The sequence below is a fragment of the Drosophila grimshawi genome, unplaced genomic scaffold (genome assembly GCF_018153295.1).
Source record: "Drosophila grimshawi isolate 15287-2541.00 unplaced genomic scaffold, ASM1815329v1 contig_311, whole genome shotgun sequence".
Taxonomy (NCBI): Eukaryota; Metazoa; Arthropoda; class Insecta; order Diptera; family Drosophilidae; genus Drosophila; species Drosophila grimshawi.
The window spans coordinates 25,906,432-25,926,917 of record NW_025063098.1 but is presented as its reverse complement, the minus strand read 5'-3'; the positions used below and the strand labels follow the sequence as shown (position 1 = coordinate 25,926,917).

General features: G+C 38.7%; 3 protein-coding genes across 4 annotated transcripts; all 3 read right to left on the bottom strand.

The window, feature by feature from the left end:
* Window positions 1-56: 56 nt before the first annotated feature.
* On the bottom strand, window positions 57-4,085 carry LOC6568651 (glutamate receptor ionotropic, kainate 2). Its single transcript, XM_001994427.3, has 14 exons — window positions 3,979-4,085; window positions 3,555-3,715; window positions 3,259-3,475; window positions 3,001-3,191; window positions 2,734-2,932; window positions 2,474-2,637; window positions 2,177-2,407; window positions 1,875-2,078; window positions 1,733-1,817; window positions 1,330-1,606; window positions 1,066-1,267; window positions 778-1,003; window positions 300-562; window positions 57-242 (listed from the first exon to the last, which is right to left on the bottom strand). The coding sequence occupies exons 1-14, from the start codon at window positions 4,046-4,048 to the stop codon at window positions 78-80; spliced, it is 2,655 nt and encodes an 884-aa protein (XP_001994463.1). The 5' UTR covers window positions 4,049-4,085; the 3' UTR covers window positions 57-77.
* A 186-nt stretch (window positions 4,086-4,271) lies between these two features.
* Window positions 4,272-8,386, bottom strand: LOC6568453 (glutamate receptor ionotropic, kainate 2). 2 transcript variants are annotated; one of them, XM_001994428.2, is made up of 14 exons: window positions 8,108-8,386; window positions 7,825-7,985; window positions 7,512-7,734; window positions 7,055-7,447; window positions 6,838-7,001; window positions 6,520-6,750; window positions 6,248-6,451; window positions 6,101-6,185; window positions 5,757-6,033; window positions 5,497-5,698; window positions 5,055-5,280; window positions 4,886-4,998; window positions 4,593-4,742; window positions 4,272-4,532 (listed from the first exon to the last, which is right to left on the bottom strand). In XM_001994428.2, exons 1-14 carry the CDS (start codon window positions 8,208-8,210, stop codon window positions 4,356-4,358), a joined length of 2,709 nt encoding a protein of 902 aa, XP_001994464.1. In that variant the 5' UTR covers window positions 8,211-8,386; the 3' UTR covers window positions 4,272-4,355. The 2 variants fall into 2 exon arrangements, with proteins under 2 accessions (XP_001994464.1, XP_032596299.1); XM_032740408.2 differs by lacking the exon at window positions 4,593-4,742 and having other exon boundaries at window positions 4,305-4,532; window positions 8,108-8,354.
* Window positions 8,387-8,780: 394 nt separating this feature from the next.
* LOC6568454 (neprilysin-4) lies at window positions 8,781-14,029 on the bottom strand. Its single transcript, XM_001994429.3, has 4 exons — window positions 12,068-14,029; window positions 10,258-11,266; window positions 9,476-9,899; window positions 8,781-8,927 (listed from the first exon to the last, which is right to left on the bottom strand). Exons 1-3 carry the CDS (start codon window positions 13,832-13,834, stop codon window positions 9,574-9,576), a joined length of 3,102 nt encoding a protein of 1,033 aa, XP_001994465.1. The 5' UTR covers window positions 13,835-14,029; the 3' UTR covers window positions 8,781-8,927; window positions 9,476-9,573.
* Between the last annotated feature and the right edge of the window lie 6,457 nt (window positions 14,030-20,486).

Below are 20,486 nucleotides of genomic sequence, written 5' to 3'. Positions count from 1 at the left end.
TTAAGAGCTGTTTACTGGCGAGCATTCCATTTCAATTAATCATCGTAAACTTTTAATAAAGTTGAGAATTTTAACATTTAATTGTATTGTGCAAGTGGCTCCTGCTGTCTGATGGAACCCACCGACATGGATGACTGGCGACTGCGCGAATAAATCGATTCGGAGCTCTTCAGCACACGTACATAGTTATTGAACTCAATGAGAAACTTCAACTCCTCTTTTAAAGCCTCCAGCAATGGCACCTGAAAGTCAGCTCAGCTGAGTAGAGTGCTCCAGGGATTCAGATTGTACATACATACCTTATAATGATGGGCTTTTTTGATGATGAACAATGCCCAGCTGATGGCGCCATAGAGCAAAGCACAGCAAGAACCGACAAGCAGCACAAAGAAGACACCCTCCAAATTGTCCATGGCCAGAGGCGTTGCATCGGGTGCTTCTTCCTTGGTTGCACAAATGCCAGTGCCCACCTCATTCCACCATTTGTTCTTCATTTTCTCCAGTACACCCTGCTCCTGCAGCTCCAACAGTGCATTATTAAATTTGTCACGATGTGGCCAATCTGTCAAGAGCAATAAATATATTTTAATGAATTTCTCTATATTAAATGGCTTAAGGGATTCTCTTTGAATAGATTTCGAGTCGAAGCGAATTCATTCCAACAGGAGGAGCAGCTTTCGATTGACGGTTTGACGTTTGAAAATATAATGGTTCTTCTCAGAGAAGATTCAAACTCAGTCTAAACTAACCCAAATATTCCCATAGCTCTGCCCTTACTTTTTCTCATAGCTATTCCATAGCCCTTCTCATCGAGAGCATCGCCAATTTTCTTGAGATTGCACTCGCGTTTCGTGTTGAACTCAATGGAGGTGGACTCCATGAGGAAGGCATAATGAGTGCTTATCTTAACACGCTCCACGCCCTCCTCATTGGTCTCCGTCAAATACTCTGGATGCTCGGTCATAAATTTATTCATTTTCACATATCGCTCGTCCTCGGAAGTCTGAAAGATGATTAAATAAAAAAAAAATACACAACTGAAATTGATTAATTTTTAAGGCTTACCAAAAAGAAATTTCTAGTTGAACCGGTTCGCTTGGCTCCATAGACAACGCCGTCTTTATTCTCGGCCAGATCGTCAACGCTGTTGATCAAACTCTGTGGCTTCTCAATGGTCAAAAAGGCAGCCAGATTGGCTGTATAAGAAGAGACGACAATTAAAGTGAAAAACCACCAGAAACCGGCCACAGTTCGTGTAGACAAGGCTCTAATGGAGATTGCAAAAGGGTTAAGTATATATTTAAGGTGAGTAGACCAATGACAACTCACTTGGGTCCAATTTCGGATCCCTGTTGCAGCAGGGCTCCAGTTGTAAACCAAATGGAATTGCCTATCGTGAATTGATTCTCCAGCTCTTCGGGCTCCTCAATGCATGGATACGGATTATCCCATTCGGATGGTGACAGACGACCAAGTATGAAAAAGCTCAATGAGACACCAAAAAAGGATAAACCCAGAAACCACCAAACCTCCTCAGAGAATGGATCCATGAATGTAAACAGTTCTGGAGTGGCTTTCTGTGGCTTCAGATACAGTATGGCAATGCCTAAAGTATACAAACAAAAATATATTTAATATGAAAATATAAAATATCATCTTCAACTATTATATATAATATCATCATCTTAAACTGCTGAAAAAACATGTATGAAGACAACAAGTAAGAACTTACCAAGATTCATAAATGGTATGGTAAAATCCATGGCCTCTTCACGCTCCGATGTTATAGTCAAATCGGTAATTGCCAAGTCGGCGTACTACATAGAAAATGTATGTTATAAATATGTAAATTTGTTATATATTTTACAGCCTACACCATGCGTTATCTGCCTTAACATGCCCGTTGATTCATTGGTGCTCTTATTATATGAGCCGTAATCATTGCCGCCATTTTGAAAGGTAAAGTTAAAGCCCAGCTTATCGGCCAGTTCCTTGATGAGTTCTACGCCATATCCCTCATATTGACTGTTACCCTCGAGCTGTTTATAGCTCTCAACCAAACTGGCATAGGGTTTGTTCTACAAAAAAAAAAACAAAAATATATATATACACTCTTTTAAACTCGGGTGGGAAATCTAAATATAGCTTTTAATAATTAATTAATTAAGTTTCTTACCGGAACCGATAGCAATACTATAAATGTTTTATTGGCCAGAGAATTGTCGATGTTATCAAACTGAGAATTAGTGGGTGCCAAGCGTTCAGGTCTATAGTCCCGCTGCTCATCCCAAGTCCCTACTTTGACAATACCAGACGGTTGGAGTTCGATGACATCCAAGTGGTAGCCCTTCCGCACGTTTCCCTCAAAGTAGATGGGTCCAGTGAGCAGGCGTTCCCGGAGACGCAGCTGAGAGAATAATCGGGTTTCAGTATAATATCTATCTATATTTTGTGGTGAATTCAAGAGACTTACCGTTCTCATATAATTTTTAAAGGACGAACCATCATCTCGCACATTTTCGGTGCGCTGTGAGCAATTTTGTGAGACTGGCTTAAAGGGCAGATTTCGAAGAGTTTCAGCAAAAAGTTGAACCGCATCGTAGGTGAGCGCCATTTCGACAGTTACGGGACAAGAACCTATAAATATATGTTGCAAAATCAAAGATAGTCGTTTTTCAAATTACTCTACTTTTTTTTAAATGCAAATATGTTGCAAATAGAAAGTCTACTTGCCATTTCGAAAATCATCTTGATCATTGTTATAACCCATTTTCTGCATCAGTTCCTTAACAGCCATTTTTTCTGGGGAAAACAGACGCAGACTTGTTATGTTCGCTTCACTGTACTTGTACTCCTCCAGATCGAAGGAGTGAAAATCGAGATTGCCAATTATATAGCTATAATCCTCATTAATAATACCCACTTGTTGAGCCTGAAACCCGTAATACAAAGAATTTATAGATATTGCGTAAGGATCGAATGTTCCTTCAGAGAACTCACCTGATTCAAAAACTCGGGCACAGTTTCAGTAGATCCGACGACTAAAATTCGATTGTCCATGGATTTGCGAACACGTCTTAAGATCGGCTTATAATTACCATTCAGTTGCATATCATATCGTAGTACCGTCACAATGGGTCCATTCGTGCCAAACAGAGTGTTTAGCTCATTTAGAATACTCAGGTATTCCGCTAAGAAGGGAGTACAGATTTAGTATGTGGTATTAAAGCAAACAAAAAAAATTCTTTTCCAACTTACCTGATTCATAGAGAAATATGAAACGCGACCACTCGAATGCTGTTATCAGACTGTACAAAGCCTTGGACAGATCAGCGGGATGGGGATGCAAATTGAAGCCCTCGGCATATTCACTCATATAGGAATAGATGTGTGGTATATCCATTGCATCGCATATGGACATCAAATGCACAGCCGTGTGACGCGATGAAGGACCAAAAACACCAGCGATGCCAGTCTAATATGGGTAAAAACGAAAAAGAGACCTGGTTGAGTAAAGAATATTTACAAAGAATTCAAGTTTGTCTCCCACTTACCTCCAACATTCTGCATAGTTGGCCATAGCTGTGATAGGCATCGCCATAGTTCACATCCGCTTTGAGGGACGACATGGCTAAGCCAAGTTCCACATTGGCCACTTCGATAGCATGATCAAATACTATGTTCATTTGCTCCGTATTCTGATCCGTAAGTAGACCTATAAAGCCCGCCAAAAAAAAAAAACAATAAACAAAATTTTGTTTGTTTATCAACAAAAACTTGAACTTAACGCAATCTACATCTATGTATGATATATGTATTGGTATATCCATAGTAAATTTGGACGCTGCTGGTGAGAATCCAAAACAAACAAATACTTAAAAGCATTTTTATGAGCTTTCGGCGTTGATGGAACGAACAGCATGTTCTTCTCTATTTACGAGGCATTAAAAATAAATCGGGCGTCTACAAAATACTTACCAATCGGTACACTGCCCACATTTTGAAGGCTATCGTAACCGCCATAGTTCTCGTATTGTGCATTGAGCATCACAATTCTTAATAACAATGTTATTGAAAAGTGTAGGGATATATTCCGTTTTGGCATTTTTATTGCATAAACTATATATGTATGTGCATTATAATTACAAAATAAAAATGAAGTCTATTCCAATTTTGTATGCTGTTCACGTTGAGCGAAAAGTGACAACTGTGATCATTTCCAAAATGTGGATTTGGTACATCGCTTTGAGTAAAAGTTTCGACAAAAAAGCTTTGAGCATAAAAAGTTTTTTATTTGAGTGAACAACAAAGAGAAATAATATACAAAATATATATACCAACAAATAAAATTGAACTCAATCATCCTCGGGCACCGTGTCATCATTATCCGAATCCATTTGTAGCGATTCAATGGATTGCGAAGAATTGCGACTGCGAGAATAGACAGATTGGGCACTCTTCAAGGCCCTTTCGTTCTCCGCAAAACTCACAACAATTTTAAACTCCTCGGCGAGTGCATCACAGAATGGCACCTGTAGTTAGATTATGTATATGCTTTTTTTCATATTAATATATTAACAAACTGTGCATACCTCATAAAATTTGGCTTTCTTGAAGACAAAAAGGCACCAGTAGGAAAAGGAAAAGACAAAGGATAATAAGGAGCCAACAATTAGTACAGCATAGATGCCACTTAAATTATCCAGGCGCAGCTCCGAAGGGCCATCATCATCGCCTTTCGCCTATTTGCAAAAAAGAGTGTGTTATTGGATATTGGTTAGATTGGTTTTAAGCGTGCTTAAAAGAGCTGGCAAATCGGAAATGGGATGTTTTTCCTCTGACTAAGTAGGCTTTTTAGTATTGCAAGATTACAATTTAGACTCACGCTGCAAACTCCAGCTCCAATTTCATTCCACCATTTGTTCTTAAGCCTAGCCAGCACGCCCTGTTCCTGCAGCTCAAGCAGCGCATTGTTGAATTTATCGCGATATGGCCAATCTATCGTATGTAATCTCATAAGTATTTATTTCAATTATTTTATATGTGTAACATACTCTTAGGCATTGCAATTCCATAACCTTTCTCATCGAGCGCTTCACCTATTTTCTTCAGATTGCATTCCCTCACCGTATTATACTCGATGGATGTGGATTCCATAAGAAATGCAAATTTTGTGCCCGCTTTGACCATGTCGACGCCATCCTGATTGGTTTCCGTCAGAAAGGCTGGATTATTGCTCAAGTACGCATTCATCTTCATGTATATCTCTTCTTCAGAAGTCTAAAAATAAAATCGGATTATGATTTTAGTCAGTAAAAAAAAATACTAAAATCAAAAATATATTATTGTTATTGACCAAGAGATCAAATGTATCAAAACTGAATGTGAAAAACTTCTAATGGGAAATTTCACATTAATGCTGTTATATACTAAAGGGTTGGGTTCTGGGAGGATAAGCCATGAAGCTTTTTTTTTTCTTTTGTGAATGAAACTTACTAAGAAAAAGTTTCTGGTTGAACCCGTGCGCTTGGCTCCATATTGCACATCGTCCTTGTTTTCGGCCAAATCCTCAACACTATCAATGGAGCTCGATGGGTTCTCAATGGTTAGGAACGCAGCCAAGTTGGCTGTGTATGAAGAGACCATGATCAATGTGAAAAACCACCAAATAGCTGATATTGTGCGGGTGCTCAGGGATCTGTGGAATTTGGAAATTCGAAAAACATTTCTTGTTGTAGAATTTTCTAATAATTTACTTTGGCGCAATTTCAGATCCCTGCTGTAACAGGGCGCCCGTGGCAAACCACCATGAATTGCTAATGGTAAATTGATTCTCTAGCTCTTCCGGTTCCTCAATGCAAGGATAGGGATTATCCCATTCGGAGGGTGACAAACGTCCAATTACAAAGAGGCACAGAGAGACCCCTAAATAAGCAATGCCCAGATAAAGCCAAACCTCCTTTGAAAACGGGTCCATGAAGGAGAAGAGTGCTGGCTCCGCTTTTTGGGGTTTCAGATATAAAATGGCAATACCTTAAGAGATTTACATTATTGAAGATTTCAGCAATTTTCCAGAAATTGTAAAACTCACGAAACTTACCCAAATTCATAAATGGTATGGAAAAATCAATTGCTTCCTCACGTTCCGAAGTTATGGTTATGTCTGTGATGGCCAATTCGGCATGCTGAAAAATATTAAAATGATCAAATTGTAAATATTAATTTATAAATAGTACACATAACTTACTCCCTCTACAATTTCCTTAAGCATGCCTGTTGTCATATTTGTGGTCTTATTGAAAGAACCATAATCATTGCCGCCATTGTGAAAGGTAAAGTTAAAGCCCAGTTTTTCCGCCAACTCCTTGATCAAATCGATGCCATATCCTTCATACTGACTATTGCCAATTAATGTGTTAATGCTCTCCACCAAACTGGCATAGGGTTTGTTCTAAGTTTAACATAATTATAAGTAGATATAATATTTTATTTATTTATTTTTTTTTGTTTCCAACTTACCGGCACTGAGATAAGTACTTTGAACGTTTTGTTAACTAACGAATTTTCTTCATTGTCATTGAAATTGGTTATTTGTGGTGGACGGTTAAACTGAAACTCCTTGCCCTCCTCCCAGGTGCCCACCTTGACCAGGCCGACGGTCTGCAGTTCAATCACATCGAAACTGAATCCCTTTCGTATATTACCCCGAAAAAAGATACGGCCAGTGATCGTTTTCTCTAGTATCTCCAGCTGTAATGATAGAAGTGTGCGAGTCTAGTTATGTGAGAGTGTTCTAGTCGAAAGTGCTCGACAAAGGGATAAGAAATAAATATTTACCGATCTCATATAGTTTCGGAAAGTAGATCCATCTGGTTGGACATTATCATGTCGTTCCGAGCAGTTCAACTGTTGTGGCTGATACGGCAAAAAGTTTGTAGTTTCGGCAATAACACGAACCGCATCGTAAGTCAGAGCCATGGCCAGTGTAATGGGCGAGGAACCTGCAGAGAATAGCAAATTGAGAAATTAAGTTAAGGAAGTCTCCGGAGCTTACCATTATTCGTGGGTTCACTCTCGCCCAGTGCCTGCTGTAGGGTTTCAATTAACTGGCGCACCTCCTTTTTATCGGGATCAAACATTCGCAAGCCTGTTATATTAGCCTCACTGTACTTGTACTCTTCCAGCTCGTAGGTGTGCAGATCCAGATTACCCACCAGATACGTATAATCCTCATTCATGATGCCCACCTGCTGAGCCTGACGGAGGAACTCAGCGACACCTTCCGTCGAACCAACGACCACAATCCGATTATCCTCCGATTTGCGAACGCGTCGCAACACCGATTTGTAATTGCCATTTAGGTTAAGATCGTAACGCATGACCTTAATGACGGGTCCTTTGATGCCATAGAGAGTCATTAGATGATCCAATATTGTGAGGTATTCCGCTGCAATTAATCCAGAGTCATAATCAATTCCTGTTCTTATTCCATATATACATTTAGAAGTTACCAGATTCATAGCAGAATATAAAACGAGACCATTCAAATTGTGTGATAATGTCATAGAGTGCATGAGCAATATCCTCGGGATGCGGATGCAAATTGAAGCCATCAGATTGTGGACTCCATGAAAGGTGTGGGTATATAAAGGGTATATCCTTGGCATCGCAAGCGTTAAGTAAATGCGCTGCTGTATGCTTGGCAGCGGGTCCAAAAACAGCACCTACACCATTCTAAAAAAAAAAAAAAATAAAAATAAATAAATAAAATTGTTTTTTAGTTAAAAACCCTCGTTGATTTAATTTTACATTTCACATGCTCACCTGCATTAGTCTGCATAGTTGTGAAAATGCCTGCATGGAATCGCCAAAGGCCACCTGCTCCGTTTCACCGGCCAAAGGAACGCTGAGATCGCTGTTCACCACAGATATGGCATGCTCAAATGTCTGTCGTATTCCATCCGTGCTATCATCTGTGATAAGGCCTGCGGCATTTGTTTTGAGTCAAAGAGAGCAAATCATTGAATCTCACTCAAACTCTCTCTAACTCTCTCTCTCTCTCTCTCTCTCTCTCTCTCTCTTTCTCTCTCTCTCTCTGTTAGCTTACCGATGCGTATGGCTTCTCCGCTGGCCAATCCAAAGCTATTAGACCCATAACACTGCACATTGTTGGCCCACAATAATACTAAACAAATTATCCACAAATGCATTACAATTTTTTCTATTTATCTTCGATTTTTGTTTTTGGCTTGTTTATTATTCCATTTCAATTGGTTTCGTGTCTATTTTTGTTCGATTTTTTTTGTCTATATTTATTTTTGGATCACCTACACAGACGTGTACTGATTTTTTGTGTTCCGTTCCCGTTGAGCAAACGGCTCTAACTGAAGAAATGAGCTACATTTTTTGTAAAAAAATATGCTCAAAAGTTTTCCAAAATATTCATTTGGTTTTTGAGCTTAAAAGCTGGAAAATTTTCAGATGTTCAACAGTGTTGCACAATCTCAAAATAAGATTGTCCATTACCATATTCCATTTTACTATATGCTTAAGATCTAAGTAAATAATTAGTAAAAAATCATAGGTTTACTATTATTTACTATCAAAATCTGCTCCCATAACAAAACAATCATAGAATGTTCAATTACTTGTGCATTTTTTGTTTTGTTTTGCAATTTGATCGTTTATATTTAATTAGAATTATCACAAACATAAATAGTGTCAACTAAATTATTTCAAGTTAAAATATAAATAGTTAATTACTATAAAATATATAAAAGTATATAGTAAACATTATCATACACTATTTTTTTGGCACAGTTTTGTTTTTATATATGGGAATAAATACAGCTGCGAGTATATTCGGTTAATTCATAATGTTGAATGGCAAGTCTACTTTGGTGAATAGGCCCAGCAATAACAGTGTACTGAAAGAGAAAGAATAGAAAAACTTTTCAACTAAAACTATAACTGACTTTAATGAGGGAAGGTATATTGCTTGTATAAAATAATCAAAAAATTCGATATATTTTGGATTTTACGTTTGTGTATCAATGAATTGTTAAGTCCAGAATGATTGAAAGTTTCTCCCATTTTTTATGCTCAATGTCGTTATGTATTGACTATGTAGATTAATTTCGAGTCATTGAAAAAAGCCTGAGAATATGCAAAAGTGTCGCATAATAATTGTGCAAAGACAATTGAAGAAGTTTTGCAAACTAACAAGCAGGGAAAGAAGGTTGGCCATTGAGAAAGCATGAATCCAACAACAACTGTTGGGCATAAATCACCATTAATTAAGTGAATGTGGCGAATGTGGCAAGTGAATTGCGCCGCTGTTGTTGACACAACAAGCGGCTGAGACATGGGCAGGGGATGAGGGTATGGAGATGACAGGCGACACGTACTCCTTATCAAGTGGCATCTTCGAAAGTGGAGCGATTTTAAGTGGTTGGAATTGTTGTTATCTACTTACAGTTAGCGTTGGATCCAACTGGTATATACTGGTATTTAGGAATACATCATTGTGTCTGTAATACTCTTAGGGGAAAGGGTGGGCAACAACAACAAATGCTACCAAACGCTGCATTTCTTGTGGGGATTCATTGGTGTGCCCGCCGCACAATTGAATTCCCGTGCAAAATCGTAGGAATTGGATAAGGTACCAATCACCCGATAACGTCCCGGGCTGTGTATGGCCGTATTGAGCTTATTTCTTATCGCCTCCGGTCGCATTGCTCCACACCAGACCTGACCAAAATTCAAGAAGAACAGCTGCGGTCCGGTCATATTCAGCCCTGGTAGCATCTCGTCCCTTGCCTCGTGGGGATTCTCATTTGCCCAGCGCATGTAGGCGTGAAAAGCCTGCCGCAAGCCTCCATTATCCGCAATATTCTCGCCTATGGGGAAAGATTAATGATGAGCCATAGAAAATATGATAAGGTAAGAGTGGTTCAGTCGAATGTAACCGACTGGGCGATATGCTTTAATGTTTTTTTAAAGTATATTATTCGATTGTTAGGGTACTAGAATCATCCTCTCCGTTAAAAACAGATTTGAATTGGAACAAAAATGGATAAACCCATAAGATATTCTCGGCCACAATTTGTATTTAAATAGTAATTTCTCATTTGTATGGCATAAGAGTAAATTACATTTTTATTATTAACTACTCAAGCTATTTATTCCATTATAGATATGGAGTCCGTTAAGAACAGCCGATTCAAACGTTTTGCAGGGTATAGATTAATGACCTACCTTGCGTGCTCTCGCCGTTAAGTGAGATGCCCACCTCCTCGACGGTGTAATTGCCATACTGTGAAATGATGCAGCGGGCGCGGTCATCAAATCCACGAATTGAGGCGTCCGTCCACCATTTGTGAATGTTGCCATTGCTGTCGAAAAGGCGACCCTTATCATCAAAGCCATGGGTTAGCTCATGCCCAATGACGACACCGATGCCGCCAAAATTCAGTGACTTGGGGAAATGGCGATGATAGAATGGTGGCTGGAGAATGCCAGCGGGGAACATTATCTGATTCTTATTGCGACTATAATAAGCATTCACAATGGCTGGCGCTGTTTGCCAGTTGGTCTTATTCACACGCTCATGAAGCTTGGCCTGTTCCATCTTGGCCGTGTGCAGCAGGACATTCAGTGTGTTCTCAAAATACGTATCCGGATGTATGTCAATACCAGCATATTTCTCATTTAATTCCTCGGCATTGAGTATGAAGTCCGGATAGCCAATTTTCAAGGACATCGCATTTACCTTCTCCTCGGCTAGCAGTTTTGTGTGTTGATCCAGCCAGTCTGTGGTCTTTAATATATCCCTGAATGCCTGCTGCAACTCATGGGTCATCCTTAAAGTATCCCGCTTGCTATTGTCATCGAAATAGCGACTCACAAACATCGATCCCACAGCCATGCCCATATTGGTGTTCACCTGTGCAATGCATACCTTCCACCTCTGTGGACTCTCCTCCCTTCCAAAGAGGGAATGATAAAAGTTTTGCTTGATATCATCGAATCGATCATCCACGTTGTTAATCCGATGCCTCACAAAGCGCCACATCATGTAGTTGGCCACTGTTCGAGGTTCCGTTGAGGCCAGCAGTGCCACCAGCTGCTTCATGTACTCCACCGCATAGATGACCACCTGTTCCGTATCGTTCACAGTGCGTCCTTGAAGCGTGCTCAGATATGTGGTCCAACCAATTTGTGGCACAGTTGCCTTCAACTGCTGCAGCGACATTCGCTTATAGAGCTGCAGATTAAGAAAAAAGACTAGATAACTTGGTTGGGCTTATGTGAGCATCTCCAAAAGAATCTATCTGCCATCTTTGAAGAAATTTAACTTAATCAATTGATATTACATTTAGTTATAAATTAGAATACACAATTTTATTTATTTTTTTTGATTGTGTTTCCGAATTCTAAAATGTATCTTGCGATGACATCTAAGTGATATAAATAATCTGATCGTTAAACGTACATTGTGAAAAAGATTTAGAGTGAATAAAGAACCGAATAATAACAATTTAAGAAGGCATCACAGTGCTACAGTTATGAATTTAAATTAATAATTTGATATCAAATATGTAATAATTTGTATCAAAATATGTAAGCAATTATGCTTACAGATACAGACCTCAGGTATTTTAACTAGTCATTCTATTTGAAATATTATGCTTAGAAGATATAATAACTACGGTCTATAAGAGTATTTAATATTCGGCTTGCCTAAGATACCCGCATTTAAATTTGTGTACCGTGCTTAGCCCACGTTAATTAAAATAAATTGAAATAAAAAATAGTTAATGTCTGAAAACCGTACTTTTGATGACACGAATTCCCTTTTTGGTATATAATATTTATTTTTTGCTAGCTTGAAGTTGTGCTTTAAAAAAGATGCTATTATAATGTTATCAAAAATTCAAATTTCTTCTTTGACTTTGTTTGCATGAAATCAGAATGCTGTCAGAAGAGTTACCATGCATATGTCCATAATTATAATAATAATATATAATAATTGTAATTATTATAAGTCGCAGTTTGAGTTACTCACCTTTGTCACGTTGAGTCTTTGTTCCGCCGGCGCCGTAATCGCCGCCAGACGCGTCTCGAAGGCAACCAGTTCGGTGGCGACTCGCAATGAATCTGTTTTGCTGGCGCCCAATTTGTTCATTACCTCGGACATGTAGCGCTGATAGGCATGAAGATACTTGGCATTATTCTGCTGCAGGAAGTACTCGCGAGTGGGCAAACCCAACCCAGTTTGATCAAATTGAATGATATTCTCCTCTGAGTTCTTGATATCGGCGCCCACCCACTGAACGATCAGAATGTCGTTGTTATAACGACGCAACGTGGCCGCCAATTGTTGCCAATTGAAGTGGCTGCCCTGCCAATCGTGATCGAGGACTGGCCAGCCACCCAACTGGCGGATGAGTGCATGGAGCGGTTCTAATCCTCGACGGGTTAAGAGCTCACTGTTCACACAGGATTTGTAGAGATTCTTGGCCTTTGCCTGAGCATCGTATTTGGGTTTGAGATACTCCCTGGTGATGCTGGATTGAATGGTATGAATTGCATCCTCCTTGTGCTTGTCGGGCTCCTTCTCTTTATTGAATGTAATTGGCGGGGCTTCCTCCTCTTTGGATTTCTCGCGCGTCTGCTCAATGAGCCGTTTCCTCTTGGTGCCATTTGAAAAGCGTTTATACCTTACCAGGACACGATTAAGGAGATCTCTTCGTTCCACAATATGTCGACGAAGTCGTTCGGCTTTTAGTTCGGTTGCCGGATCCGTTTCCGACTGTTGGTCGTTCAGCTTGAAGGTGTTTTGACGCACACGCGTCTCCGTACTGGGCTGGGCGTGTACCTCATTCTTCTCGAGCAGATTGCGCAGCACCACATCGAGACTTTCGCGCAGCATCTCGAAGGTATCGAACCCAGCCTTATCCTTGGGTATGGGATGCAGTTTCTCCCAATTGCCACAAGCATACTGATAGAAATCCACACACGGATCGACCTGGGGACTCATATAACGTTGCATGGTCTTCGATTGAGCCTGACGGATGTCCTCGCGCGTTCCCTGCTCATTCCAGAAGGAGGGCAGCGAGTTCTCAATAAGTGCCAGCTCATCAATGAGTTGTTCCTGTGCCTCGCGACGTCCACGTCGCGACCAGAATTGATACGTATCTGGATAACGTTTGGGCATATCCTTTTTGTGGCTCGTCTCGAACTCCTCGCCCGTCTCCTGCATATCCAGTTCATTGCCATAACATTCACGCGGCTGGCCATGGGGTAGAAACGATGTCCGCGCATCCTTCATCAATATGCTTCGATCCTCCAGCTCGAGCGTCTCTACGTTTCCATAACGATAGGGGAGGCAGCGTCTCGCCCGCTCCGCCGCCAAGAATTCCAGCTGAGAACGCTTGGCCTGTGGCAATATAAACTCATCGTTGATCAGCTCATTATAGGTGTTACCCTCCGGCAGCAATGTTTCATAGTCATCCAGATAGCCAGGCCGCGAGGCAGAAGCAGATCGTTGGTGTCGCTGTTGCTCCTCGCTGAGCTGGATCGCCTGCAACATGCCATCGAGTCGGAATAGGAGCAGCAGGACCAATGTCAATGGCAGCATAACCACTGGAAGCAGCAAAAGCAATTTGCAGCACGTTAAACCAGGACACCATTGGACGCGACCCGTCTGCTGATTGACACCTAAGCCCAACTTGATACCGCTACGAGGCGTAGCGGAGGGGTGTGAGGGGGCACAGGGTGGCACACCGTGCACCTGCACCAGCGACAGCTTCAACGGACTATGACGACTCATAGTAAATATTACAAAACGAATATGATTACGACGATGAATATGAATATGTATATGTGAGTGCCAAAAATATATGTCCACAATGGCCTTTATACTTTAATTAAACGCAATTTTTAGCGCGACGCAATTGCGAAATGAGTACCGAGAAAACTGAGAATCGGAGAAACGGAGATACCGAGCAGCGAGGCGAGATCTCGAGCGAGCGCATCTGTCGCGCTCGGATTGCCTACTAAAAGTGCTCCCAGAGCTCAGAGCTCAATCCAGTGCGCCGGTCAAAGCTGGACGCGAATCACGGCGCGCGACAAACAATTGAATGAAGACGACAGACAGACAGACAGACAGACAGACAGACAGACGGCGACAAAGCGGCGCTTCAATAAAAAAAAATATATTAAAAAAATCCCCTTAAAAAGCAGAGAGCGAGCAGAGAGCAGACAGAGAAGCAGGAGGAGGAGGAGCTGGAGCAGCCATAGGAGTGGTAAACTAGTAGATTGGTTTCTATGTTGGCGCAGTGTTTGTGATCTTTGTTTACTGTCCAAGCGCTGCGTACGTGAACTACACTCAACAAAAAAAAAGTGTATATACATACATAAATATTATATATAAATTGGAATTCGACTGTCGTTTTACAATATAACTATTTGAAATTGTCTGATTATAATCAAAAGTACAGCAAAAATGGGTGTTTCTTAATTATCTTCAATATTCCGACTAGATTTACGAAGTTAACGTAAAGTGTACAATTTTGTCATAGCTGATAACAGCTTATAGACCTTTATTTATTATTTTCATATATTTGTTATACTTTTTTTCAAGTGTATCATTCAGTTTGTGCGCCAGTGCGTTAAGTAAAGTCGCGTAAATATTGATATCATTGGGTGTTTGACCTTAGACAAGGGCTTGAACCTCTACCTGCACCTCCGCCTGAGCTAGTCGCGTTTTCATAGGTTCGACATTTGACCTGTTAACCTCATTTGAAGCTGCACACAAAGCAGCTACTTCCGGTTACATTAATGCGCGCTAATATCTGCTAACCAACAAACAACTTTTTGCTATAACAATACAATATCAACATCAGCAGCAGCATCAGCATCGCAATAACAAACAGATCGTTCACAAATTAGTGTCATTATCACTGGCAGACACACACACAAGCAATGTAAATACACATATATATATACATAAATATATATATGAAGCTTGGGGCACCTCCGCTTTTGACCTCCGTGTGGGTTCAGCTTTGAATTGAGTCTAAATTCAATCAATTTAATTTAATTTCACAAAACAATTGCACAGAGCACAGAAAACAGAACACAACCGAAGAACAGATGGCAACCAAAAAGCAGGTTAAACTTTCGTGTGCATAGACATATGCTACCTTCTACTGTAGGTGGGGCATATTGACAATTCGATTTGTTTGGTAATCACAAGTAACTAGTTACTTTCAAGCGATCCGAAATGGATGCCATAAAAAGGGGGGTTTGCTTAGTTTGCTTGCTAAAATGTTAAAACTAGAATATATTATTTTAAGTTTATTCTGTGTTTATTTAAAATTTGTTTAACTTACTTAAACAAACTTAAACTCTAACGACGCTCCTGTTACACATCAGCAGGTTTCTGTAGGTAAGCATTTAAATAAAATTAGGTAACTTGATGCTGACTTGTATAAGTATAGTTCAGACTTACATAAATCCCCTCTAAGGTTTGACTACAAAGCATTTCCCCCAAGCAGAGTTGCTCAAGGCACACGGTGCGTATACGTAATTTTCATAAGTGTTATGAAAATGTCAAATGTATTTACTGTTTATATGCATAATCACTGGCCTACACACACACAAACGTGTACACATACACACACACACACACACACAGAGGCAACGACACGCACTTACACACGCAAACAACTAGTTAAGTGAATTTAAGCTACTTGCGACGGCATCAAATACAAAACAAAAAACAAAAAACTTGCAAGTAAATTGCCTTTCGACATCGTTTCGGGTTTAGGTTAGTATTACAAGATTATGCGGATAATTGCTGGCATGCGATGCCATCCAATATGACGCCACGCAGCTCATTTGCAAACACAATCCTCGACCACATACACGAATGCACTGAGCACCCAAAAGTACTTATTTCATGAAGAGACGTGTTTCTTAGTCAGAAAGTAGCCGCTAAACGTTTTTAAATATAAGATCTAAAACCTTCCCTATATCAACTCAAATTAACAACGATATTAAAATTGGTATGTATTTTCGAAAGTTTCATCGATTTAATTTTCTCAGTGCATCGAACAGCCTGTTGAAAATTTGTTGGGGACGCGGCTTCTTCGCATGAATTTTAGTTTCATGAACAGTAAACACGCAAATTTGCATATGTGTATGTGTGTGTGTGAGAGTAGTGGGATGCATGTGAGTGTGTGGTGTGTGATTGTAGTTTGTTGTGTGTTGCATCTGTAGTGGTTTTCAATTTGAATTGCCATTTGCCTCATATGCTAATTTTAGCCTTAAACCTTTTAATTAGCGACTGTGACCGAGATTGGAAAGAACATGTCAATTTATCAGCAGATATATATACACACACACACCCACACACACACATAGACACACAAATCTTACTGCAATTGCAGCCTCCGGCACGAGTGGCTTATAATTTTATTCTCATTTGATCTCTAGTTCAAGAGCATTATAATCATAATCATGAATCAATATTTATACTCTCTGAATTCAGAATTTAGCGTTATCAGGTAGATGAACCAATATAATGAATCACTTCATGAATGTAGTTCGAATGAATTAATGCCAGTTCTAAATGAACTTTTGATTTGCGCAGTCATTCAATAATTGCCTAAGCTATCAGCTAGCAAATAAAAAAACCCCCAATCAGATCAACAGACAGTGAGACTAATCTGGTGAAAACTACACATCAACTTATATATAATATATATAAATGAACTTATGTGAAACGTGTGTTGTGTAAATTGGGTATAATAAAGGAATATTGAATCTCTCGATTAGTTAGACTATCAATTTTTAAACACATTTTTTCTAGATGCTGTTTTTCTTCTGAATGTTTATAAATATTAGTTGTCTTAGTCAAAAGCACGAACTAACAAATTTCTTAGGAATTCAAAATATATGCCAAGTATTTTTTAGCAGAACTTGTTATTAGCGAAATGAAGTTTAGCAAGTTCGCAGTGCCTTGAATTACAGCTAAAATTCTGTGTAGAAAACACACTTACATGACAACTTTTGAACTTCACGGCACTTGCACAATTTCCAGTTATTCGAAGGCGTACTTGCTTTAATATATTGATTGGGCAAACGTTGTTGTTATATTTGTTGGGAGCGGATGCTGCTTCATCTGCCTGTTATCGCCTTGGAGGTGAAGTCTCGAATGTTTTGCCAACTTGACAACTTGAAGCGAGGAAGCCACCGATTAGTTGTTGCTTGTTGCTGTTGTTGCCTGGATAACGGTGAAGCTACTGCTTCTGCTGCTGTTGCTGTTACTTAATGTGCCCAGCACTTTGTCGTTGCTTATTTTAATTGCCGCAAGATTACCGCTAATTGAAATGTGCAAAGCAGCAGCAACAAGACGCATCTGCTTTGAGCTCGCACACTCACTGTGAATATCAGATGGGAACTCAGCTGTAAGCATACTTATACTAATACTTTATCAGTCAGAGTTTCTCAACTTTAATCAGTTGACTTAATAGGCAAAGCACCCCAAGACTTCAAAGTGCTTCTCAATCGAATGACTGTGTGTGTGTGTGTGTGTGTGTATCTGTGTGTTTGCATATGAGTAAACTTTTATAGTACAAGCGCGGAGCTTTCCTAAATCACAAAGTGATTTATTGCAACCGCTGTATAGTGAATATTTAACATGTAAATGATGCTAGCGTAATGTGGGAGAAAATATCTAATATCAAAGAGCTGACACTTTATTTTATATGAATTGAACACAGTCTATAAAGTAGAAAAAAGGCTTGTAAAGTATTGTGCATTAAATTAAAAATGAAAAATGTACAACTAAATCGGCGGAGTATTCAAATGTAAAATGGTTCAACATTTATTACAAGGATTGGGGTACGCAAGAAAAAACTAAATGAGATCAAAAATGGTTACATTTTAATTGCAAATACTAAATAGCTTAGTAATTAGGGAGAGTTTGTAAGGAGAGGCAGGAAGCAAGACATAAGAATAAAAAGAGAGAAAATTAAGAAGAGATAGGCAAATAAACTATATATAAATTAGATAGGCTATATAAATTATTCCATTAAGATGGCTCAGTGTCAGTATTGAACAAGGGAGACAGATATTGAAAGAAATATAGAAAAGATTTTCGCTCTAACGTATTTTTTCTACCTTGCTTCCAAAATTACCTTTCACACCTGCTTTAAGCTAATATCATTTCAGCTGGTTGAGCTAACGCAGTTAATTCATTTCAGAAAAAATCATATACGAGCTGACAACTTGAGTGTGCGTGCAAATAAATATCAATTGCCAGTCGAGTGGTATTAATAATGGTAAACAGCAGAGAGTGCCCATTAATCAATGGAATTGGCGTTGTCTGCGCTTATGTTCTCGCTTGAATGAATGATTGAACAAATGCAATGTTATGTTTAAGCTTATTTGCTGTCAGACTTTGACAAGAACATTTCAATTTGTGTGTGGTCTGTAAACCACACCTATGGTGCCGATAGAACATTGATCAGTTCGAAAATTTATTATTACTTTTATGTTATTTAATTATTATTTACACCTTCGAGCAGGTGAATGTTGCTATGTCATGTCTAGACACAAAGCAGCCAACTCCAGCCTCTTAACTTTAATTTAAAGTGACTTTTGCATGCCGCTTAATTGTTTAACACATTGAATTGCTTTTGCTTACCTATTATTGTTGTAGGTTTTGTTGTGTGGGCCAGCTTATTTAATAATTGAATATTTTGTTGGGATTGTGAGCACTCATTTAATATACAAAATGCATTTTCTGCTGTGACGCCCTATGCTAATATTTGCTGTGTAAATCACAAATGACAATTTTGAATAATTTTGTACCTATGTGTAATATGACGTAAACTATTTATTTATATTGTTACCTTGTTCTCAAATTCGGTGAAGTCTATTAATACAATATGTGCGCAATTATGTTCTGCTATGGTGGAAGACGGAATCAAATTGTGAAATTTTTTCAGCCTAAGTTGAAATTGATAAATGTTTTTTTTTTTTTTGTAATAATGAATAATATTTAGACGAAATATTTTAATTTGTTAATATTTACAGGAAAAAAATTAGTTATACCCATTGTCATACAGCAGAAGATATATATATATATATATATACATATTATCTTGATTCGCACGAAAAGCTGAGTCGATTTATCTTGTGTAGTAGAGCTCTCTCGGCTAAAGCATTCTTACTTTTTGCATTCATAGAGTTAAATTGCACATTAAAAAATTATATATATGTTTGTGTGCTGAGTACTCAATTTACATAATCACTTAGTACCGAATAATTTATTGAAATAATCTAGTTTGTACATTTGCCTAATGCACTACACAACAACTAATCCAATTCAAAAGTGTTCATTCATTTATTTGGGCCTACTTAGGCCTACTTAGTTGTAGCGCACAGAAATGGAAAAGCGCTAGTCAGCAGCCACAAACCCAAAACCAAAATCAAAACCAATAAATCGATTCGAGAGCACTCGATTGTGAGTTGGTAAAAATGTACAGTTGTAGTAGCTGCCTGCAAAGAGTTGATCCCCAAAATGGGCAACATGCAGCGCAGTTTTATTACCTTAATTTTGTGTGCATACAATTTTTGTGCTATCGATCATTGTCAAGCAGCGAGATAATTTACAATAAATCGGTGCGGCATTAGAATTCGATGGTGGGGCGTACTATGCAAAACCTGAAAGCTGTAGCGAATCGAGCCACACACCACATAAATTAGGATAATTACAATTGCACCCACAAGTGCCATTCGAGTCGTTGCTTTTGTTGTTTTTGCCATGTTGCCACGAGGCTGCCAAGAATTTTGATTGCATAAGCACCATCAACAGTAATAGTAATATCAACAACAACTACGGCTTGGAGTGGCCCAATAACATTTGCCGCCAAAAGTTTATGGCTAGCGAGTGGAAATGAAAATTCATTGGGCCAACGCCACCGCATTTGAAAATTAGCTAATAAAAAAATTTACAAACCATAGCAATTACAATAACACCAATAACAACTGCAGCAACTATCAGAATACCCTATCACAACATCATATTTATGTTTACTTAAAAGCCAGGAAAATCTGTGTGAATAATTACATCTATAAAATTGTTTTAATATATTTACTCAATTTATGGAAATAATTTAATTTTTTAAGTTACATTAACTACCAATTTTTTACATAGTTCAAGAAAAAATGTATATGGTATAAAGATAAGTTTGTATATAATTCTCATATTTAGATCATAATTTAGTTATAATAAAACAAATGTGGAACACAGTTTTGATGTGTTGTATAAATCTAAGGAACCGTCTGAAAATATCTATGCGGTTATGTTTTGCTCGAAAATTGGTTTATTCAAAAGAAAAACCATTTATAAATATGTATAACAATAATTTAAAATAACAATGTGAATTATGTACCAATTTTTCTATAGT

What these genes read in the sequence shown, in the direction of transcription:
- LOC6568453 (XM_001994428.2), bottom strand. Translation starts at nt 8,210, where the DNA reads ATGCATTTGTGGATAATTTGTTTAGTATTATTGTGGGCCAACAATGTG. An exon ending in GGATCTGAAATTGCGCCAAA is followed by an intron (nt 5,699 to 5,756) that starts GTAAATTATTAG and finishes CAAATTCCACAG; the next exon opens with ATCCCTGAGCACCCGCACAA. An exon ending in TGGAATTGCAATGCCTAAGA is followed by an intron (nt 4,999 to 5,054) that starts GTATGTTACACA and finishes TACATACGATAG; the next exon opens with ATTGGCCATATCGCGATAAA.
- LOC6568454 (XM_001994429.3), bottom strand. Translation starts at nt 13,834, where the DNA reads ATGAGTCGTCATAGTCCGTTGAAGCTGTCGCTGGTGCAGGTGCACGGT. An exon ending in AAAGACTCAACGTGACAAAG is followed by an intron (nt 11,267 to 12,067) that starts GTGAGTAACTCA and finishes CTTAATCTGCAG; the next exon opens with CTCTATAAGCGAATGTCGCT. An exon ending in TAACGGCGAGAGCACGCAAG is followed by an intron (nt 9,900 to 10,257) that starts GTAGGTCATTAA and finishes CTTTCCCCATAG; the next exon opens with GCGAGAATATTGCGGATAAT.
- LOC6568651 (XM_001994427.3), bottom strand. Translation starts at nt 4,048, where the DNA reads ATGCTCAATGCACAATACGAGAACTATGGCGGTTACGATAGCCTTCAA. An exon ending in AACTATGCAGAATGTTGGAG is followed by an intron (nt 3,476 to 3,554) that starts GTAAGTGGGAGA and finishes TACCCATATTAG; the next exon opens with ACTGGCATCGCTGGTGTTTT. An exon ending in TCAAGATGATTTTCGAAATG is followed by an intron (nt 2,638 to 2,733) that starts GCAAGTAGACTT and finishes ATATATTTATAG; the next exon opens with GTTCTTGTCCCGTAACTGTC.